Genomic DNA, 23,741 nt, shown 5'->3' on the forward strand with positions numbered 1-23,741 from the left:
ACAAAATAAATAAATGTGACAAATAGAAAATCCAAATAGTTTGCACCTATTTAATAAAATCATTTCTTTAAAAAAAAGTTTTTCCTTTCCCAATTTTCTAGAAGTGGGCAACATTAAGAGAATGAACTAATAGCAGGCTAGAGGCAGTTTATTTTGTGATCCAAATGCAGAAGGCTACCAGGCTTTGGGATCCTGAAGGCAATAAAAGAACAAAATCAGTCCTTTATTTGAAGCATAAAATTTTCAAGTATTTCTGGCCCTGACATTTTCTGTGTCCGCCTGATGACTTCCATCTTCCCAGCTCTTTTTGGTCATCAGAAACCAGACACAAAAAGCAAGCCAATAAGCTGGGTTGGTGTGTCTATGTGGGTTTCAGAGAGGCTGCCAAAGACCCTCTTGGCGAGATACGGTTCTGCTCCCCTGGTGACTTGTGTCTTCTCAATCAGAGTCATCCCCGCCTCCATCACTGCCTTTAAGACTATCAATGGCCTGTAAGAGAAAAGAAAAGTTTTGGATGAATCCTTCGAGAGGAAAAATGTAAGGAGTGAGAATTCCTGTTTGTCCCTTGGTAAAAAGAAACTATATTCTGTTTTCTAGACTTGGGAAAAGACTCCCAACTAAGCATCATTTGAGTAAGACAGGTTGAGAGAACCACGTTAACTCAAATCTGAAGCAGGTGTCAGGGGCCATCTAGGGTCAATTCACACCCAAGTAAGAATCTCTTCTACTACATTTGCTCACAAGTGGTCACTCAGCCCCTATATGACTCAGTGAATAAAGAGCCAGGCAAGGAGATGACATGTCCTGGGTTCAAATCTGGATGCAGACACTTCCTAGCTGTATGACCCTGGGTGAGTCTGATTGCTTTATCCTTTTTGCTCTTCTGCCTTAGAACTAATATTTAGTTTTTACTCCAGGACAGAAGGTAAAAAATTAAAAACAAGAAAGAAAAAGAAAGGGAAGGAGGAAGGAAAGAAGGAATCAAATTATAGGAAAGTCACCTCTACCCCACTCTAGGCAGCCCACTCCACTTCAGAAAACTGGTAACTCTAAGGAAGTTCTTCTGACCTCAAGCCCCCTAAATCTTCCTCTGTGGCCCTATCTGTGGTCCTAATTTTGCCTTCTGGGGCCATGTAGAACAATTTATTTTGGGATTAATTTTTTTAAATTACAAATACCAAATAAAATAGAAGAACAGAAAATGAGGATGATACATGAAACTGTGGATCTCTTTTGTGTAAAGCTTACATTCCTTTCTAAATGTCTGAATTCAGCCATGTTATTTTCAAAGTTGTCCTTGTAGTCTGTATTCCCTTTTGTTCTATTCTATTCTATTCTATTTCTTTTTTTAAGTGCTTCTGGGCAGCTAAGTAGCACAGTGGAGAGAACACCAGGCCTGGAGTCAGGAGTACCTGGGTTCGAATCTGCCCTCAGACACTTCCTAGCTGCATGACCCTGGGCAAGTCAGTTTAGTCCCTATTGCCTCGCCTTTACTGCTCTTATGTCTCAGAACCAAAACACAGTATTGATTCTAAAATGGAAGGTAAGGGCTTTAAAAAAGAAGTTATGGGGATGGGGCAAGTAGGTGGCCTCAGACATTTCTTGGTTCTGTGATCCTGGCAAGTCACTTAATCCCAATTGCCTAGCCCTTACTGCTCTGCTTCCTGGAATTGATATTTAGTAATAATTTTAAAATAGAAGTTAAGGATTACTTTTAAAAGTGCTTCAAGGAGTCACTTTCACGTGTGTGTGTGTGTGTATGTGTCTGTGCGTGCAATCCCACTTATAGCTGGGTGGCAAAATAGAATATTGGGCTTGGAATCAAGAAGATGAGCTTCTTGAGTGCAAATCTGTCCTTAGTCACTTACTAGCTGGGTGACCCCAGGCAATTAGCTTTTGGTGCTAACATGTCACACACATACTATTCACCCAAAACACCCTTGAAAAAGAACTTGAGATCTTTTTCATAGCAACCATTTTCTGGACAGTCTTCTCCTGTCCTGTTCTCGGGAAGCTGATTTTTTGAACCCACATCTAGAGCTTTACATTCATGTTTCTTAAATTTCATCTTACAAGAAACTTTCAAGAGCTTTCAGGAGTCTGACCTTTTCTATCCAGTGTTTAATCGCCCTCCCTCAGCTTTATAGCAGCTGCCAATCTGACCCTTGTGTCATTTATGGGTTCTTTCTGTCACTGTTAAAATTGAAGAATCCTGAGGCCAAGGACAGACCCCTGGGACACTCCATTAGTGGCCACTCTTTGAACCAGGTCGTTCTACAAGTTAAATGATTTTCATTATGATATTATCGCTACTTTGTAGACTGATGATGTGGTTCTGCTTACTTAACTTTGCATCAGTTCAATAAATCTCTGGGTTTTCCTGGAACCATCCTGCTCATCATTTCTTATAGCACAGTAGTATTATACACTACTATGTCGAGATCTCTTTATCATCTCTGATAATCTGATAAGGGCAGTTTAGTTGATAAGGAAATAAGGACACAGGAGTTGTCTTTTAGCTCATACTTCCAGTTCTGGCTCCAGGAGCATGGAGTTTATTATATATGTTTCAAGACTCATTTCACACAAAAGACTCCCCCCCTGCCCCAAAACTTTGCAGATGCACAGAAGTTACAAATTATGTCCTATCAAAACACAAAAAGTCTCATTGACTTCAGAACAGACCAAAGCCAAGGCTGAATTTTGACTGGGTTCTTCTCAGAAAGCCAAGTTGGGGAGTATTTTTCTCAGGGTTGAATTGCACCTGCTAAGGTTTTGGCCTTGGCTATACCAGGCAGCAGCATTCCTGGTCAAAGGGGAACAGTGTTAACCCTTTAAATTCAGGTTTGCTAGGAACTTAAAGCTTTTCAATAACGCCACAATACTTTTCAACAAGAAATCACAAGGATCACAAAAGGAGTCAAAAGAGGAGTCTCAGATTTTTATCTATTCTCTTATTGGCTTCCCACACTACTATATACTATACTATGTACATACACCACAATTATGTATAGTACTATATACATATACTACAACTTGTTCAGTCATTCCCCTATTGATGAGCATACCCTTGATTTCTAATTCTTTGCCCCTACAGAAAGAGCTGCTATAAATATTTTTGTCCAAATAGGTTCCTTTTCCCATTTTCTTTCATCTTCTTGGAATAAAGACTTTGTAATGATAGTGTTGGGTTATTTTTTTTAAACTCTTACCTTCCATGTGAAAACCATTTGGTTCCGGGAGCAGTAAAGGCTAGGCAATAGGGGGTCAAGTGACTTGCCCAGAGTCACATAGCTAAGAAGAGTCTGAGGTCAGATTTGATCCCAGTCTGGCTCTTTATCCACTGAGCCACCTAGCTGCCCTCCCAAATTATTTTGAAGATTACTGCTTGAAACATATTTTGAGATCAGGTAGGTCCCCTTCATATTTTTTTTTCATTGATTTCCTTGATATTCATGACATTTTGTTCTTCCAGATGAATTCTATTATTTTCACAGCTCTATAAAATAAATATATATAAACAAATAAATTATAATCAAATATAAATAGTTCTTTGGTAGTTTTGCTAGTATGGCATTGAATAAGTAAATTAATTTAGGTAGAATTGTCATTTATTTTATTGGCTCGGCTGCTTTATAAATTTAATGGAAGACAACTGTTCTGCAGAAAATGACGATTCAGAGCATATAGGAAGAATTGTTTGAATGGATGCAAAGTGAATTAAGCAAAACCAGGAGGAAAATTTATGCTGCAGTAACAGTGCTGCAAAGACAAATGACTAAAAGACTTAACTCTCAGGATATAGAAGGCGACACTGATTTTTTGGACATCTCCAAAATAGGAATTTGTTTTGATTGATTAGGCATATTTGTTACAAGGGCTCTGTTTTCCTTTTTTCTTTTTCAATGGGGAGTGTGAAAGAAGATAAATTTCAGGATAAAAAAATTTTTTTTCATTAAAAAAAAACACAACAAAAAAAAATAGGGATTAGACTTCTGATATCATTGATATAAAGAATTCCTGAAAGAGTAAACTCTTTATTGATGCAAGTTAGCATTTTCTGTGCAACTTAAGAGTTGGCCAGGGCAATAAGAGATTCTACCTTGCTCAAGGTTCCACAATCAACATATATTAAGAGATTGGCTTTGAACCTATGTCTTCCAGGCTCTAAAGTCAGTTTTCTACCCACCATATTGTGCTGTTTTTAAGAACCACAAACTCTGGGGAAAAGTTATTTCATTTCTAGATTGAACCCCTCGAATCACATTTTAAAAATACATTATGAGGGGGCAGCTGGGTAGCTCAGTGGAGTGAGAGCCAGGCCTAGAGACAGGAGGTCCTAGGTTCAAATTTGGCCTCAGACACTTCCCAGCTGTGTGACCCTGGGCAAGTCACTTGACCCCCATTGCCCACCCTTACCAATCTTCCACCTATGAGACAATACACCAAAGTACAAGGGTTTAAAAAAAAATACATTATGACTAAGATGACGAATATTGCCATCATGCAAGGCCATGTCAATCTATCTCCAGTCAGGGACATTGGAGGAAGATGCAGCATTCAGTCAAGGGAAAAAAAAATTCTGATGCCAAAACCAGACCTCAGGGCTCCTAGGTGCAAATTCAAATGTTTCTGCCCACAACAATACAAGGTAAACACCATATAAGAAGGAGAGAAACCAGGCTGTGGGTAACAAATTTAGCAAAAATATAAACTCAAACCATTATGCTAGATCCCTTTGAGAGACAGTTATGTGGCGGTACAAGCTGCCCATGTGGTCCAAAGTCTTCTCTCTCTATGTGGAATTCACAGAGACGTTAGTTAACATCTTTTTTTGCAAACTTTCACATTTCTACCTTGTCCAGATGATATCTGTGTGTTCCTGTCTACTCCCATTCTAGACTGTGAGCTCTGAGATCACTCCCCTATGCCTCGCACATAGTAGGTGTGTTAATTAATGAATCCTTGAACAAGAAGACATGGAGATGGGGCTCCAAGGTCAAGTGAAATCTCTTCATTTGCAGATTAGGAAACTGTAGACTAGAGCTGATGTGACTTGCCTAAGGTAATACAGAAAAATGGCTCTTAATAAATACTGATTGATGAGGCAGTCAGGAATCATATTCAGGACTAACTCCAAAACCACTTCTCTTTCCCTTTCCCTAAATTACATCATCTTCCTTAGATTTGTCAAGGAATGAAGATATAAAATAATCGACAAGCAAAATTAAGCACCTTCTATAGAGAGGCAGCTAAGTGATGCAGCGGGGAGAGCACTGAGCCTGGAGTTAGGAAGGTCTAAGCTCAAATCTAATCTCCAACACTTACTAGCTCTATGATCCTGGACAAGCCACTTATACATCTGACACAATTTCCCCAGTTGTAAAATGGGGTAACAGATCTGTGACCCTGGGCAAATCACTGAACCATGGTCTGGTTCAATTCCCCCAATTATAAAATAAGGATAATAATAGCCCTTACCTCACAGAGTTGCTCTGAGGTAATACTTGTTTTCTGTTGGTTTTTTTTTTTTTTTAATGAAGTAATATTTGTAAAGCACTTAGCACAGTGCCTGGCATCCATTAGGTGCTTAATAAATTCTTAGCCCATTCCATTCCCATGTACCAGCCACTATAGGGCTGCAAAGACAAAACAAGACATACATTCCCTGCATTTGAGGAGTTGACATGGGGTAGGGTGGGAGGAAAAGTTCATAAAAAAGGACCTTTTGAAGAAGAAGCCTTTCAAAAATCAGGTAAAAAGGAAGGGCATCCTAGGCACGGGGTGTAATCTATGCAAAGGCATGGAGATAAGAGATAGAAAGTTATGGATGGGTCAAATGTGTGATGGGTGAGATATATAATCAGCTTGGAAAGACAGGCTGTATGTACAGAGGAATCTGTAGTAATAGGCAGCCCCAGAAGCTTCCTGAGCAAGAGAGTGCTGCAATTGAATCTGTCCTTTGGAAATAACAATTTGGCAGCTATGTGGATGATGGATCATGGATTAGAGACAGTCACCGATGGAAATTTCAGGGAGCCTTGGACCAAATTTAGCGTTTTAAAACTCATTTATGAGGCTCCAGGAAAAAACAAACAAACAAACAAACAAAGCCCTCAGGAAGCCCCAATCCCCCTTTCAGAAATCTGTTAATCAGCTTCCTATTGGGAGCTCCTCTCCCATTTTTACCTTTGTGTCTCCATTGTCGGCCTTGGCCTCAGGAGTTCCAGCATCGAAGTCGTGGTTTGGCAGAGTGTTTAGCCAGTTCATCATGGAGTGTTCTTCCATTTCTGTCTTGGTGATGGTGGGGTAGATATACTGCTCTTTGAACACAGTCATCTTCTCCTCCTCTTCCACCCAGTCCAGGGGCTCGTGCAGCCCGTCGTTCCCGAAACGCCGATTATACTGCTCGAAATGGACCCTTTCCAGCACGAGCCCTAACCCCGGCGCCTTGGGGATGTCCACTTTCTCCTCTCCCCAGCTGCGCTCCATCACTGACTCTGGCACGTAGCCCTTCATGATGGCGATCACCAAGCCGACCATCTTCCGGATTTGATGCATCATAAAACTCTGGCCCTTGACCTTGATCACGGCAAACTCCATGCCTTCCCGCACAAAAGGCACCTCACAGTGCATTTCCATGATGTAGCGCCTGGCGCTGGGCTCCTTGGGGCCCTTCTGGGAGGTGAAGTTGTGGAAGCTGTGGGTCCCCTTGTAGCTGGCCAAGAGCTGGTTGACTTTCTCGAGGGTCTCGGGGCTCAGGCGGTACCTCTCATCCTGGACATCGTGGTCCTTGTGGGCAAAGGCAAATGTTGGCAGCATGTAGAAATAGGTCCTTGCGTCACATCTGTTCTTTGAATTAAAACTCCCAGTGACCCTCTTCAAACCTGAGGAGGAATCATGGGAATAAGGGGGGAATAAGAAACTCTGAAACGTTATAAACTTCAGCAAGATTAGGAGTGTGGACTTAGAGCTGAGGAGGCTCTCCCCGGTGGGCCTTCGCACTGACCAACCCCTCCATGTAGGATGCAGAAACTCAGTACCCCTCCTCCTCTAGGAAGTGTTTCTGAAACGAGCTCCTGCAGGAAGCCTTTTCTAAACCCCTCAACTGCTTGAGTCTTCTCTCCCAATTTTGTATTTTGTTGCTGAGTTATTTTAAGTTGTGACTGATTCTTCATGACCTCATCTGGGGTTTTCTTGGCAAAGATACTAAAGTGGTTTGCCATTTCCTTTTCCAGCTCATTTTATAGATGAGGAAACCAATTCAGAGGGTGAAGTGACTTGTCCAGTGACACCCAGCTCTTAAGTGTCTGAGGCCAGATTCGAACTGAGGAAGATGAATCTTCTTGACTCCAGGCCCAGCACTCTATGCACTATGATGCCATCTAGCTGACCTTCTTCCCTCCCAAATTAACTTGTATTTAACTACTCTGTATGCATGCGTATTTACTGATTAATTTTATATTTATGCGTACTTCTTGGCTCTCCCAATAGGAATATATGCTCATCTAGAATAGGGATTGTTTCATTTTTCATGGTTATATATCCAGTGCCAGGCACCTAGTTGGGTACTTAATAAATGTTTGTTGATTGTCCTTTGAAATCATCCTATCGTAGAGGTAGCTGTTAGCAAAGTGGGCAGAGCTCTGGGTCTGGCACCAGGAAGAGCTGAGTTCAAATTTGGCCTCAGACATTTACTAGTTGTGTGATCCTGGGCAAGGCATTTAAATTAAATTTGCCTCAGTTTCCTCATTGGTAAAATGGGGATAATGATAGCACCAAGCTCCCAGGGTTCTTGTGAGAATCAAATTAGAATATCTGTAAAGCACTTATCACAATGCCTATATAAATGTTAGCTATTATTCATAGTATTGGGCAGCTATGCAGTGGATATAGCATAGGGCCTGGAGTCAGGAGGACTTGAGTTCAAATATTGTTTTAGACATTTAGTAGCTGTGTGAACCTGGGCAAGTCACTTGCCCTTGTTTGCCTCAATTTCCTCATCTGTAAAATCAGCCGGAGGAGGAACTAGCAAACCACTCCAGTATCTTTGCCAAGGAAACCCCAAATGGAGACATGAAAAGACAGATCATAACTGGAACGACTGACAACCAATTTTTAGTATTAAAAATGTGAAACTAGAAAGGACGGAAAAGATGGCTCTGAAGCCATCAAATCCAGCCCCTTTGTTATACAGATAAGGAAAATGAGCCCAAGAGAAGGTATTTACCCAAAGTGACACAGCTGGGGTATGGAAGGACCAGGTTTTGAACCTAGTTCTGACCTCAAATGGAGGATGCTACGCTGGTACCATGTTGCTCCCTTCACTAAAATTCAGTCAAAATGTATTATCTCCCACATATAGAAGGCAGCAGGGGGCTGAGTAGTGATTCTCCAAGTTCTGAAGACCCCAGTATCCTTTCAGGGGGTCCTTGAGATCCAAACTATGTTCATAATAATATAAAGATGTTATTTGCCCATAAAATACTCCCCCCTTTACAAATTTACACATCTGTGTGAGGCCAGATTTTCTTCAACTAAAACCACACATCACATCAATGAATGCAGAAACAAATAGGAGAATCCAGCTGTCTTCTACTTAAGCCAGACATTAAAGAGATTTGTAAGAACAGGTCAAACATGTCATTCTTTTCACCAGATTTTCTTGTTTTGGAAAATAAAGTTCTCTTTTATAAAAAAACATTATGTACGCATGTAAGCGTTTATTATCTTTAAACGAAGAAATATGTATCTTATAATTTACTCATTTTAAATTTCTAGTACATTAAATATAACTCACAAATACAAAAGCTCTTTGGGTCTCCAATAATATTTAAGAATATAAAGGGGTTCTGAGACCAAAAGTTTTGAGAATTTAAGAGGAAAGAGCACTTATTTAATAGGGTTGAGTCCTCCCATTAGCCATGTGGCCTTCATAACTGATTTTCTCTCTTTAAACCTCAGTTTCTTCATCTGTAAAAATGGGGTTAGACTAGATGATCTCTAAGGTCCCTTCTAATCCTCTAATCCTCTTTTAGAGTTCACTTTAATGGAGAGAGATCCAATAGCTGGAATTCCCCAGGCTGATAAAAATCAGTGCATGTTCCATACATGCAAAATATTGGGGGTGGGGGGGTGTTAAGGTTTTTTCCTAAGATGTCATATTCCAAGGGCAGCTAGGAGGCTCAGTGGGTAGAGTGCCAGGCATAGTCAGGAGGACTTGGGTTCAAATCTGGCCTCAGACATACCCTAGCTATGAGACCTTGGGCAAGTCTCTTAATCCTGATTACCTAGGCCTTGCCACTCCTGTCTTAGAACTGATATTAAGAGGGAAAAAGGAGTAGCTAAGTAGCACAGTGGATAGAGCACCTGGCCTTGAGACATAAGGATCTGGGTTCAAATTTGGTCTTGGATATCTCTTAGCTGTGTGATCATGGACAAGTAATTGAACCTCAATTGCCTTCTCCTTACCCTTTTGTCTTAAGAGTTGTTACTCAGGCCAAAAGTAAGGATTAAAAAAAAGTCATATTCCCTGCCCTCAAGAATTAAGTACTCTATTTGAAAGGAGACACACAATTATAATATAAAATAAATAGTGGGTTTTTTTTAAAAAAGGCAATGGAAAGCAAGCATTTTATAGGGAAGAGAGAAATAGGGAAAGGAATAAGCCTTTATATAATAGAATCTACTATGTGCCAAGTACTACAATAAGCACTTTTTAGTTATTATTTCATTTGATCTTCATAACCACCCCAGAGGGTAGGTGGTATCATTATCTCCATTTTACAGATACAGAAACTGAGACAGACAGAAGTCAAATGACTTGTCCAGGGGCACATAGCTAGAAAGTATCTGAGCTGATGGGATTAATCCTACCCTGCCCATTTTTAGGTCTAATCACCAAAAGTGTAAACAATCCCACTTCTTAAGTAGGGGAAGTCAGTAACCCACCTGTGCAAGAGTGGATGGACAAATCAGAATTGTCCAAAAATACTCCCTGGGCAGTCCTAAGCAAAGCCTTTGTTGTGACTGGTACATATAAAGTAGAGGAAGGCACAGGAAGTGACACAAAAGAAGTGCTTTTAAAAGGGAGTGACAACTTCCTGCGAGTCAGTTCTTGTTCCTTGGAGTTGGAGACTCTGCTTGCTGGATCTGAGACCTTAGACTTGGTGAGACTTTTAAATCTCTCCTTTTGAACTACCACGTGTTGAGTGAGAAAGACTGACTCTTCCTGGATTTTTCCTAAAGGGACTCTCCTCTTAAAAAAAGACTTTGTGACTGAAGCCTTTCTTTATTAATCCTCCAGTTCTCGGCCCTTGGCTCAAGGCTGAGGCTTCTCTGGCTGAGGACTAATTAGCCCTGCCTGAGCTGAGCCAGGGGGCAGAGCAAATTACTTAGTGTGGTTAGCTATCTTACCCTATCCGCTCTCTGATTTTCTCCAGTTTCACTCTCTCCTATATTTTATAAATAAATTGCTAAAAAAACATTTTGGAATTGATATTTATTCAATTCTTGGTGAACCAATCCTTTTTAATATTCAGTTTAACCAACCATAATTTTCCCCTTTTCAAAGCCTGGATTTTAGCTCAGATTTTCCTAATTCCAGGCTCTAGCACTATGTGCACAGATTGATTATGGTGGTTGCTTCTCCCATTTACATCCTCATTCATGTCATGTATATTATTGTATTTGCTCTGCTCACTTTCCTCAGCATCAATTCATGAGCATCTTTTCCATTCCTCTCTGAATGCAGCTTATGGGTCACTATTTTTTTTAAATAACCCTCACCTTCCGTCTTGGAGTCAGTACTGTATATTGGTTCCAAGGCTGAAGAACAGTAAGGGATAGGCAATAGGAATTAAGTGACTTGCCCCCCAGGGTCACACAGCTAGGAAGTATCTGAGGTCAGATCCCAGGACCTCCGGTCTCTAGGCCTGGCTCTCTATCCACTGAGCCAAACTAGCTGCCCCCTTGTTGGTCACTTCTTATGTAATGTAATCAACTATGTCATCACAGTAATCTTCCATGCACTACAATGGGTTTAGCCATTCTCCCAATTGATGGTCTTTGTTTCCAGTTAATTCATTGCTACCACTGAGGCTACTGCAAACATTTTGATGTGACCTGAGCCTTCCTTGTCAGTAGCCTCCTGAGGCTCTGCCCCACAGAGGAATCTCTGGGTCATGTTGGACATATTTGTTTGCATAATTTCAACATAATTACAACAGCACTTTCTGTAGTAGCAAAGACCTGGAGAAATAAAGTAAATGACAAGTGACTGGGAAACATGAAGAAATATCAATCCGTGTGTGTATATAAGAAGAATAACATGAACAAATGCAGGAAGAAGTCATCAGAAGCAGGAAAGAAGAATAAGGGCTACAACAACATAGATGGCAAGAACAATTAGGACCAAGGAAACCTTCGAATGAATGCTGGGTAATTTATAAGGATAAAGTTGGCCCCAGAGAAGGGTGGGAGACTCTGGTGCAGAGCATTAAATATACTTGGTTAATTACTGAATGAGTTAAAGAATGACTATGTAAAGAGGTTGGATTAGATGACCTGCCTCTAAGACCCCCTTCTAGCACTAAGATTATTGAATTATAGCTAAGATGAGATAGAAGGTGACCTGTGGGCAACCCAAACCTCTTAGCACCTTCTCTGTTCTTACCTAGGATCCTGATATGGGATGGAAGGTGACTATTAATCTTTTCCAAAATGTTGTCAATGAGCCACACCTTCAATGATACAATCTGGCCAGCGGCAGACACACCCTGGGAAGGAGATACCTGTTAGAACATCTGGAGCAGGGGTTGGGGGATTGGACAGGCAAGCAGGACAAGGCTGGAATTCCCATGTAAAATCTAAGTTATGCTACGAAACCCAAGCTCTACGTATTTTGTGGGTAGGAAAGGGAAAGATAAACAGAAGTCCACATGAAGGGACTCTGACAAGATGACTGAATACTGTTAAACACGGAAAGTCTTTGGAGACAAAACCACCTTAAAATCAGTGGGAATCAATGAGAGAGAAAAGTTAAGCTTGCATGTGGGGCTAAGTCCTCCCAGCCAAAAAACCTCCCACAGAGGAGGCCTTTTAAAAGGAATGGGATGAGGGGCTTCTGATTAGAAATGGAGCAGGGTGTCCTGGCTTGGAGAAGCTAGTAGGGGCTGGCAGGCATATCAGCTGTTCAAGGAAGGATATCTAAAGGCCTTCATTAGACTAACTGGTTGGACATTTTCTGAACAACGAATCTCACTAAGGCTGTCAGGAGTTCTAGAATGAAGGCCATAGGCTGGACATAGAAGGGATTCCTGATGATCACCCACTATCTTATTATGATTTTTAAAATCATAGATATACCATATTGTATTTTAAATATCCATAGTGTCAACCTTGAAAAATACAGAAATACTAAAGTAGTTAAGAAAGAACAAGTCTAATCAGGACAGGGAAGACAATGCTCAGAGCAGCCACTACACAGAGTCAAGCACTAGATACTATCCAGAGCCAAAGTTCTGGGACTCTGGGAACAATGTCTCCTGGGAAAAAAACACCTCAAAAGGAGAATTTCCAATGAGCTAAAGAACTTGGAGTCTTATATACCTTTTTGACAATGTAGGACAGGAAGGTTGAATTGAGAGGCTTTACAATGGACACAAGGGAAGGAGTCCATTGGACTACCAGGGAGAGACCTCTGATACAATGGGAGAAACTTCTAAGAGAGTGGTTCGCAAACTTTTTTGGCCTACCGCCCCCTTTCCAGAAAAAATATGACTTAGCTCTCTGGAAATTAATTTTTAAAAAATTTTAATAGCAATTAATAGGAAAGATAAATGCACCTGTGGCCATCACCACCCCTCTGGATGCTGTAGCCCCTTTAGCACCCACCAAGGGGCGGTAGCACCCACTTTGGGAATCACTGTTCTAAGACAAAAGGGTACTTAAGATTTAATTATATCTACTAATTCATCTAAGCTAAGGTCATTGGGTACTTTAAGGTTTATTGTTCAGTCTAAGACGAGGTCAGTCTGAGACTTCTCTTAAGGCAAGTTCCCAAGGGACAGGGGCAAACTTGGGGATCCCATAAAACAAAGTTGACACTAGGTAACAGTCCTATGCTAAAGAGTTGTTCAAAAAAAGGAAGAAAGAGAAAAAACTAGGTAAGAGTGAATCCCACAGGTCTGGCTCTCTCTTTGTCCAAACTACTGATGGGCCCCTATCCCAGACACAAGAAGAATGCATGTCTACAGAAAGTTCAATAAAGTGGGATACATTACTTTAACCTATCTGAATAACACCTTTCTTTTATATAGGTAAGAAGTAGATGAGGTCTGCATGTCCAGAATTCTTTCAATCTTCACAGAAGACCTGAGTAGGGAGCAAAACTAAAGTGTCTATTTCTCTTAAGATGAACTAAAATGATAATTATAAAGAGAATTTTGAATTCCAAATGAGATGTCTGACTTGATCAATTAGCTTCTAGCCATCATCCTATAAGTTAATTAAAAAAGGACATAAGGGTTCCTTTTTTTTAGTTTAATCAAACCAAAGTATATAAAGTGATTTGGGATGGGGAAGAATGGGAGAGAACAGTGTAGGGAGTAAGTTACTCTTCACCCATCACCCACATCCTGAGGAACTTGCCTAAAGGTCAAGCTTTTGTCTTGTAATCACTTCTATCTTAGTAAACCCCTCCTATCACCCACTTACCAAAGAAGACTGATTAACCTAAAAGGTCAAATCTCACCACTTGCCAATCAGAAGAAGAAACACCTATGTTGCTCAAGATTTTGTTCTGTCATCTTACTAATTGCCATAAAAGCCTCTTTTAGCCCTGTTCAGGATCTTTGGTCACTGAATGAAGCCACTGACCCAATTTACTGGTCACTGCTAGACTAACTAATAAATTGATCATGCTCCAAATTTTGTCTCTCAGTTTACTTTATAATCATGACAATATATACTCCAAGGAGGTTAAAAAAAGAGGGGGAAATCCCATACGTAAAAAAATATTCATGGCCACACTTTTTCTGTAGCAGCAAACAAAATGGGTGAAGATGGATTGGGAGAATGACTGAACAAACTGTGGCATGGACTGTCCCTGTTCCATAGAAGAAAAGCAATGAAGACTCATGAGAACCCGACAGAAAGCGAGGTGTGTAGAGTCAAGGGAATAGCATCCACAAAATTGGAAATAAGTAATACCAAAGCTAAGTGAGCTAGGAAAGCAATACAATGGCCAAGAACGGAGTCCAAATGACTTCTAGGGAGAATTAGTCTTCCCGGAAGAAGCATGCTCCCCATCTCCTGCTAGGTCTCAATGATGAATCCTGTAAAGGAGCTGAATGTGCCCTGAATATTTCCACTGGGCTGAACCAATGGCCACATTTGACACAATTAACTTCAAAGAGTGAGAATCTGAATAAGTGAGACCAATCACAGAATTCATTATTCACACAAATCAGAACCTCTATGAGGTATCAGGAATTTTTTCCCCAAAGTGTTGATTGGTTTTGCTGGATTTTTTCCCTCTTCTTCCTCTTTATTTATTAAAAAAAATTATGAGATGGTTTGTGGGAGAAGGAAGATACAGAAGAGAATCAAAGTATATCACTAAAAATGTAGTTGTTTAAAAAAAGAAAGTCCTCAGAGAGCAGCTGGGTGGCTCCATGGATTGAGAGCCAGGCCTCAAGACAGTTCAAATCTAGCCTCAGACACTTCCTAGCTGTGTGACCCTGAGCAAGTCACTTAACCCCCATTGCCTAGCCTTTACTGTTCTTCTGCCTGGAACCAATACAGAGTATTGATTCTTAGATGGAAGGTTAGGGTTTAAACTTTTTTTTTTTTTCTAGAGCAGAGGGTTCAAACATGAAGCCCATGGGGAGCATGTAGCCTATATCACTCCCCAATCTGATGTAACTAGCTTAGTATTGATTCTAAGATGGAAGGTAAAAGTTTAAAAAAAAATCCTCTTAAAAGAAAAATGGGGGATTAGAAGATGCAGAATGAAGAATAGATTGTCAAACAGCCAATGTAAAGGTGTACTTCCATTAATGGCCGGGTAGCAAAGTGGATAGAGCACTGGGTCTAGAGCAGGGGTCGGCAATGTATGGCTCTTGAGCCATATCTGGCTCTTTTGAGGGCCAGATATGGCTCTTTCTGCAGGAGCCATAAAGTCCATTTTTTTTCAGGCATTGTTACAGGAGCGGCAGTGTAAGCACTATATGACTCTCACGAAATTACATTTTAAAAAATGTGGCGTTTATGGCTCTCACGGCCAAAAAGGTTGCCGACCCCTGCTCTAGAGGTTGGAAGACAATTTCAAATCTGAACTCAGACACTTGCTAAATTATGGGCACTTACCTGTCTGAATAACAACTTTCTTTTATTATAGATAAGAAGCAGATGTGGGCTGCATGTCTGCAATTCTTTCAGTCTTCTCAGGGGACCCATATACTGGGCAATTCAGTTAACCTGTTTGCCTCAGCTTCTTCCTTCCAATAATTGTAAAGTTCTTAGCTCAGTGCCTGACAAATGTAGGCACTACAGAAATGGTACCTATTATTATCAACTATATTTTCATTACAAGGGAGAACTTTGGTTGGCAGGCTGGGAAGTGACATGGATTTTTTTAAAGAGCACCAGTAAAATCCTTAAAAAACAAAACAAAAAGTAGAATACCTTGTCTGTCCGCGCACACCTCTGAAAGGCCATTTTCCTCATATCTTCCCCATGATTCTCCGGAATGCAGCCAGACTGAACAAGGGCAAACACCAAGTCATCTTCAATAGTCTTGAATTGTGAAGACCCCAAGTTCCTCTGAAAAAGGGAGGAAAATGCTTTATTTTCTACTTTTGAGACAAAGCAATAAAGGATAATAGCAATGAACTGTTGGTTGACTGACCGCCAAGTCAATAAGTTGAGGGATCACTGACATTTTCCTTAATTCTGGAGAATGAAAAAGAAGTCTGATGGTGCTTACATTTGAAGAGGACACCAAACTCCCACAACCATGACTCTAAAGTAAAATCCCCAACTCCCAAGGACCTAACAACCACTTCTGGCCAAAGCTGACCAGGATGGGAGTCCATGAGACCATCCCAAAGGGGGTCTCCCCCCAACCTCCAGTTCCCAGCATCTTTCTCAGATATCTGTGATTGACCAAATCAGTTTGAGGAACTCCGTCCTACCTAGAGCCCAGCCCTTCTAAGACTCTGAAGAAGAGTTCTAGGAAATAAGACCTACACACATACAGGGGAAATGATATGTCAAGGGGGTCAGTATCAAGGTCAGGACTTGAACTCAGGGCTTCCTGACCCTAAAACCCAGCACTTAAGGTCAAAGAATCTGTGAGCAGGAAGGGCCTGGCATATGAGATTGTACACACATATTTTATATACAATAACTTAACATATATGCTATAGTTTAGTATATGAGATATCTATATCTGGATAGAATAGTAAAATAATATGTATAACATGCTATACCATATTAGCATGTTTTAATGTTACTGAACTGTTAGATATTTAAGATCAAAATCTTAATATGTTTAATATGTGTGTATATATGGGCACTGGTATATGAGGTTATACATATATATTTTACATATAATAATTTATATTATTTATAACTATTATATAATATATAGGCATTGGTATAGTAGTTAAGTTATATCTATCTGGATAGAATATGTCTTAAAATAATTATATGTAATATTATACAATATGGATGTTTTAATATTTATTATTGTTATATTGACTATTTAACATAATAAAATAATTTTAATATATATCTAATGTGTATATTATATATATGGACTGGTATATGAGATTATATAGATATTTTATATATAATAATTTAACATATATACTATGTTATAAATATGTAATGTTTGGATGGGTATATGAGATATCTATAGCTATCTGAATAAAATATGTATTAAAATAACATATGTAATGCTATATAATATTGATGGTTTAGTATTTATTATTACTATATTGAATAGTTAATGGAATAATGGAAATATATTTAATATATTATATATAGGGACTGGTATATGATATTATACATACATTTTATATATACTAATTTAACACGTTACAAATATATGATATATATAGGGATTGGTATGAGATATTTATCTAGCTGAGTAGAACATACATTAAAATAATATATATAATACATTGCTATTTTAATGTTCATTATTTATTTTAATATTTAATACTTAAAATTATAATTGATATTTTAATGTTTATTCTTGATATCTGATATTTAACAAGAGAATAATTTGATATGAGATATGGGCAGCTAGGTGTCACAGTAGATGGAGTGCTATGTAAATTAAATATCTAGGGGACCTCAATTCCCAATGACTCACCCCAGTGGATGGACAGAGAAGTCACAGAGTCACTGTCTGACAGCCTGGCACCCACTGAATGAAAGGTGAAAGCCTTTGGCCAATGTTAAGATCCTGGGGAGGAGCTTAGGTCTGAAAAGCTCTTTCTCTAATCTCTTATCTCCTCTTGTCATCCCTAGCAAGCAGTTGAGTGGGAGTGGAAGAGACCTACAGGTCTGGAATCCAGGACTTGGTCTTACTTATGACTGGAAACTTTATTTCTCTCTTACTCTCATTTTAACGAATAAATGCTTATAAATTTAGCATAAAGGCTCCAAAATTAATTTTTATTGATAACAGTGCTAGACATAAGAGTCAGAAAGACCTAAGTTCAAATCCAGCCCCAGATACTTATAAGCTGTGTGACCCTGGGCAAGTTACTTAATCCTATTTGCCTCAGTTTCCTCATCTGTCAAATGAGCTGAAAAGGAAATGGCAAACCACTCCAGTGTCTTTTCAAGGAAAATCCCAAATGGGATCATGAACAGTTGGACCCAAGTCTGTCTGTCTCTCTCTATGTGTGTCTGTGTGTGTCTGTTTGTCTGTCTGTCTGTCTCCCTCTTTCTCATAATTATAGTGTGATGAGAGTGACATCAATTCCTCCCCTTTCAGAAAATAGGAAACGGGTCTTCAGATAATAGTAGGCAACATGGGGGTAGTAGTTTGTGGCTGTGGTGGAATCAATAGGAATTGGGGTCAAGTGGGTGAGGTTACAAAGATTGGACAAAACCAGGATGGAGATTCAAATTACAATAATAGAACTGAGACTCCCACAAGCAAGGCTCCTAGAGGAAAGGGTGGTGGTAATTACAAGACAATGGCTTGACCTTTAGGCAGGTTTCTCCAAGAATGTAGGTGAAGGGTGAAGTCACAAGGGTTGTTGGAGAGTATTAAACCTATCTTAAAAACGGAATTAAAGTCAATTTACAATTTTACATTATATTATAGTTTATACTCTATATTAATATAACATGCAGTATACTATACTGTTATACTATATTATGCTATGTTATAATGTTACTATAGTGTATGTAATATTGTGTGTTGCAAAACGTATATGATATTTTGTTATATAGATATTTCAAATACCAGGCCTTCTACACCAACATGGACATGTCTGTGTATGTAAAGCACTTAGCACTAAGTGGTATATTTTTATCATTCAGCCATTTTAGTCACATCCAACTCTCCATGACCCCATTTGGGGTTTTCTTGGGGAAGATACAGGACTGCTTTGCCATGTCCTTCTCCAGCTCATTTGGCACATGAGGAAATAGAGGCAAACAAGGTGAAGTGACTTGGCCAGGGCCACAGAGCTAGTAAATGTCTGAAGTCAGATCTGAATTCAAGTCTTCCTGATTCCAGACCACCTGGCCACCCCTGCTTAGCACATAGCAGGTACTTTATAAATGCTGACTGACCGTTTTAATTATCCTGACTTCAGAAATGTTGAGTGGGGTTGGGGTGGAGTGGGATGGGATGGACAAGACCAATTCATTCCAGGCTTTATTCCTGTTGCAATGGCAACTGAATTTAGAGGCCAGAAACATGGGAAAGCTGTCTCTTAGGCAAGTCACTTAACCCCCATTGCCTAGCCCTTACTGCTCTTTTGCCTTGGAATCAATATACAATGCTGAGTCTTAGATAGAAGGTAAGAGTTAAAAGAAAAACCAGAAACATGGGAGTGAGGGCAGTCTCTGATGAAGACCTCAGTTTCCTCATCTGTCACATAAACAAGGCTGGACTAGCTGGGCTCCAAAGTCCCTTCCAGCTCTATGATCCTAGGTGGGACCCCCAGCCGTTGCAGCTTGAGCCCCACTCATCCGGCTCCCAAGATGGCCGAGTATCAGTGACTTCCCCAATCTAGGGATTCCCTCCACTCAAGTAAGTTGCAAGCCCTCCATGCCCCAAGGACCTTGGATCCTTTATCACCCAATGGCTAAACAATTGATCAAGAGCCTTCCTCCAATGACCATATCAGTAGGACCTTCTCAAGCTCAGTCACTTCCAGGCACTGATAAGGCATCTGACCCTACCCAGAACACCAGAGGCCAGGCAACCCAAACTGGAACCTTCACTAGATTCCTGGCTAGGGCTTACCCAACAAGGAACCATCCAGCCTTTGCTCAGATTTCTGGGGAATGTAGGAGGCAGGGAGAGGGGAGGGAAAGTATACAATGGGGAGGGAGCATCTCTCCCAAGAAGCCCATACTACTGGCAGATTGTGCCCATTGTGGGTAAGTTTTTCTGTCATCACCTCAAGAACACATCTACCTCTTTGCACTTTCTACCCCTCTTATCTAGCTCTGCTCTCTGGTTCTCAGTGGAATATGCCAAGGATAGTGATTCCCACCAATGCAGAAAGCGACTCCTCTATCCATGCCCTAGGACAGGGATTCTTTACCTGGCATCCATGTACAAGTTTTTTCCTCTGGACTTTCTCTCCCAGTGCCACCCTAAAAATCCACTCTGACCCTAAGGGCCCTTCCACTGATGGGCTAGTTCCTTCTAGAACCTCCATTTCTTTGTTGTTGTTTTTTTAAACCCTTATCTTCCATCTTAGAATCAGAATTAGGAACAATAGTTGGTAGATGGAGATATATAGAGATAACAATATATAAATAACACATTTATAAAGATCTTGAAGTGCTAGGAATACAAATAAAAGTGTGCTAGTCCCTGAGCTCAAAAAGGTTACTTTTTAAAAAAACCTTACCTCCTGTCTTAGAATCAGTACTGTGTATTGGTTCCAAGGCAGAAGAGTGGTAAGGGCTAGGCAATGAGGTTATATGACTTGCCCAGGGTCACAGGGCTAGGAAGCATCTAAAGCTAGATTGGAAACCAGGTCCTCCCAACTCTAGCCTGGCACTCTATCCACTGTGCTAAGTAGTTGCCCCTTCTTTAAACATTTTTTGGATGGACCTGAGATTTCATCAGGATGGGGAGCTCATGGGAGTAGACTCTCTACCAGTGCAAGTTAATACCTTCTTGCCAGGATCATCATATACCCAGGACATATCTGAGGCAGAATTTGAACTCAGTTTTTCCAGCCTCAACATTACCTCTCTGCGTTTCAGAAGTGGAAGTCTCAAAGTATAAACCCACAGAAATGATCAGCCTTGCCCCTATGTAGTGGGCAGCCAGGAATTCGTTCCTGTACCTGCATCCCGTGGTAACCTTTCCCAGAATAGGCCATCAGCAGAACAATCTTCCTTTTGGGGAGTTTCTTACAGTGTTCTTCCTCTTCCTCACTGCTCTTCAGCTTCTTAGTTTGGGGTTCAGCTTCTTCCCATTTCCTCAGCCCTCGATCCTTGCTTCCCCTGACCTTGTTCCCCGGGTCCTCTTTGGCCACAGTCCCAGGATCAGCCCTCACAGGCGCAGCTTCCAGGTACTCAGCCATGGGGGTCTGCCTGAAAAGAATGGAGGAATGGAGGAAAGGGACTTAGAAGTGATTCAATGGAGGCAGCTGTGGGAATGGTAAAGGTCAAGGATACTGCTAGAGCTGCCACCACACACTACCTGAGGCCCCGGAGTGCAGACCACAGCAGAGGCAGTGGGGAGTGAGTTCGGCGGGTAGTTTGCTGGGCTACAGCCTCAAACTTCAAGAGGGAAGCTCCCATGGAGGGCAGATGGCACCACGCACCCGACTCTGGTTACCTCTGGCACCAGCTACAAGGGTACACGGAGAGGGAAAGGAATCAACCAGACGGCATTGATTAAGCACTTACTAGGTACCAGGGGCTATGTGTGCTAAGCACTGGGAATAGAAAAACAAAGGCAACAGGGGCAGTTAGGTGGCTCAGTAGATTGAAAGCCTGGCCTAGAGACAGGAGGTCCTGGGTTCAAATCTTGCCTCAGATACTTCCCAGCTATGTGACCCTGGACAAGTCACTTAATCCCCATTGCCTAGCGCAGCATTGGCAAAGACATGGCACATATGGAGACCTGGCACTTGGGGAGCTGCTCTGTTCTGCCTCTTCCCAACATTTTTGCATGCCCCACCCCAATGTCCAGCCAAGTAAGCACTTTCTCCCTCAACTCTCTCAGGTAATGGGGGCACTCATAGCCAGCTTAAATTTGCCCTCTGGGCACTCGAATTGGGAAAGGTTGGCCAACAAGGGTTACTGCTCTTCTGCCTAGGAACCAATACACAGTATTGATGCTAAGATGGAAGGTACAAACAAACAAATAAGTTCTTAGAGGTGAGAGGCATTTGGGGTGGGAGGTTGGGGGGAGGCACAGCAGCAACAAGCCAGAGAAAATGCTCCCTGGAACAGCCAGGCCTATGTTGGGGGAGGAGGGGAAGGTGTAGAGCATTAGTAACTTTAGAGATAGCAGTTTTGGTGGCGTGATAAGGTCAGAAGGCAGAATGCAAAGAGTTAAAAAGGGTGGGAAGAAAGGTATGGGCAGCCTTGGTAAGGAGTTGAGGGGACAGGAAGACAGAGAGACAGAGACAGAGAGAAATAGAGACAGAGAAGGAAAGAGAAAGGAGGGACAGAGGGACAGAGACAGAGAGCAAAACTTAAGGCACAAGTCTGAGTATACTTATAAGATCGATAGAGAGGCAGAGATTCTGAAAACACAGGTCTCAATAGGTCTCTTCCTCTGACATGTAAAACTCTCTGCCCTCTCTCTGGTCCTCTCCTGCCTTTCCAGATTTCTTGCCTTACCCCTCTCCTTCACACACTAACCACACTGAGCTGCTTGCTGCTCTGGCCACCACCTGCCATCTCCCACCTATTTCCATCCCTTGAAGGAGCAGCTTATGTGACTCATTTGAACAATGATTTTTCTGCTCTGCCCAATGGCTAGGTCTTGGCTAAATAAACTGCACATGTAATTATCTTTATTCATATGCCCCTCCCCCCATTAGAATTTAAGCTTTTTGAGGCCAGAGATTATTTTCATTTCTTTCTTGATATCCCCAAAACCTACTACGGCGGCTTACTATTGGACAAGTTAAGTTAACCTGCCTGTGGACTGAGTTTCCTCATTTGGAAAATTATGAGGGAGCAGCTAGGTGGCTCAATGGATGGAGTCAGGCAGATGAGCAGTAAGGGCTGGGCAACTGGGGTTAAATGACTTGTCCAGAATCACATAGTTGGGAAATATCTCAAGCCAGATGTGAATCCAGGATCTCTTCTTCTCCAGATCAGATTCTCTATTTACTGAGCCACCTCACTGCCCTAATAACTTTTTTTTTTAACTCTTACCTTCCATCTTAGAATCAATACTGAGTATCAGAACCATAAGGGATAGGCAATGGAAGTTAAGTGACTTGCCTAGGGTCACATAGCTAGGCAATATCTGAAGCCACATTTGAACATAGGAGCTCACATCTCCAGGCCTGGCTCTCTATCCATTGAGCTGCCTCAGTAACTTTCAATAATTTATTGGTTGTGTGATCCTTAGCAAAACACTGAACCTCCATGAACCTCAGTTTCCCCATTTGTAAAATGGTAGTGGTAACAGCATCTACTTCCCAGAATTATGGTATCAAATGAGTTAACAATATATGTAAAGAGCTTTGTAAAAATCAAAGCATTGTATAAATGCTATTGTTATCATTAGGATAATTATTAGAATCTTGAGATGTCTTGAAACCCTTTAGAAATGACTTTATTTTTACTCTTACCTTCCATCTTAGAATCAATACTGTGCATTGGTTGATTTGTCCAGTTACACTGCCAGGAAGTAACTGAGGCCGCATTTGAACCCAGGACCTCCAGTCTGTAGGCCTGGCTCTCCATTCTCTGAGCCACCTAGCTGTCCTCATCCAACAATGTCTTTTAAAAACATATGGGATAACCAAGGTAATCAATTATACCAAATAGAACTGCAAATTTTTTTTTTAGTTAATGAACCATCGATCTAGAAGAAGCCCCTCCTCCTCCACGGAGGAGCATTTGTTAATAACTGTGTACTGAGAGAGCATTTATTAAGCACCTTCAGCCTCGGGAGAATCAATGATTAATCATTTGCAGTGTGCTGGAGGTGCATTTATTAAGTGCCTACTGCCCAGGGAGAAGCAACCATTAATGACTTACTGTGTTCTGGGCCATGGTTGGTACAATGAAAAGTGGCATGAACAAGGTTATTAACATAGGACAGACTCCCCTATCCCCAACTTGGCAAGGTTATTATTATCTCCGTGATCTCTTTTTACAAACTGAAGCCATGCGCCATCGGGACTCGAACCCGTTCACTGGGACTCGAACCTGGCCCCCGATACCCCGGGCGGGCGGGCGCGCTCCCCGCTGCGCCAGCACGCCGCACGCGGAGCCTGCCAGCGGCCCCAGCGGCGTCCAGGGTCCAGCTCCCCACCCACCCACTGCCCCCC

At 41.2% G+C, this 23,741-nt stretch overlaps 1 protein-coding gene across 2 annotated transcripts in view; it reads right to left on the minus strand.

Annotated features, from left to right (window-relative positions):
* Nucleotides 1-36: 36 nt before the first annotated feature.
* Nucleotides 37-23,741, minus strand: part of PUS1 (pseudouridine synthase 1) — a 24,170-nt gene continuing 465 nt past the window's right edge. Inside the window, exons 2-7 of one of the 2 annotated variants that reach the window (XM_044658721.1) lie at nt 20,921-21,070; nt 20,562-20,811; nt 15,688-15,825; nt 11,675-11,777; nt 6,190-6,887; nt 37-489 (exon numbers count right to left, since the gene is read on the minus strand). In XM_044658721.1, the coding sequence (XP_044514656.1) occupies nt 439-489; nt 6,190-6,887; nt 11,675-11,777; nt 15,688-15,825; nt 20,562-20,811; nt 20,921-21,021 (1,341 nt within the window). In that variant the 5' untranslated portion in view covers nt 21,022-21,070 and the 3' untranslated portion in view covers nt 37-438. Of the gene's footprint in view, nt 490-3,332; nt 3,500-6,189; nt 6,888-11,674; nt 11,778-15,687; nt 15,826-20,561; nt 20,812-20,920; nt 21,071-23,741 lie in introns of those variants that run through there. The other variant, XM_044658720.1, reaches the window with a different exon arrangement.

The sequence above is a fragment of the Gracilinanus agilis genome, chromosome 1, assembly GCF_016433145.1.
Source record: "Gracilinanus agilis isolate LMUSP501 chromosome 1, AgileGrace, whole genome shotgun sequence".
NCBI classification, from domain to species: domain Eukaryota; kingdom Metazoa; phylum Chordata; class Mammalia; order Didelphimorphia; family Didelphidae; genus Gracilinanus; species Gracilinanus agilis.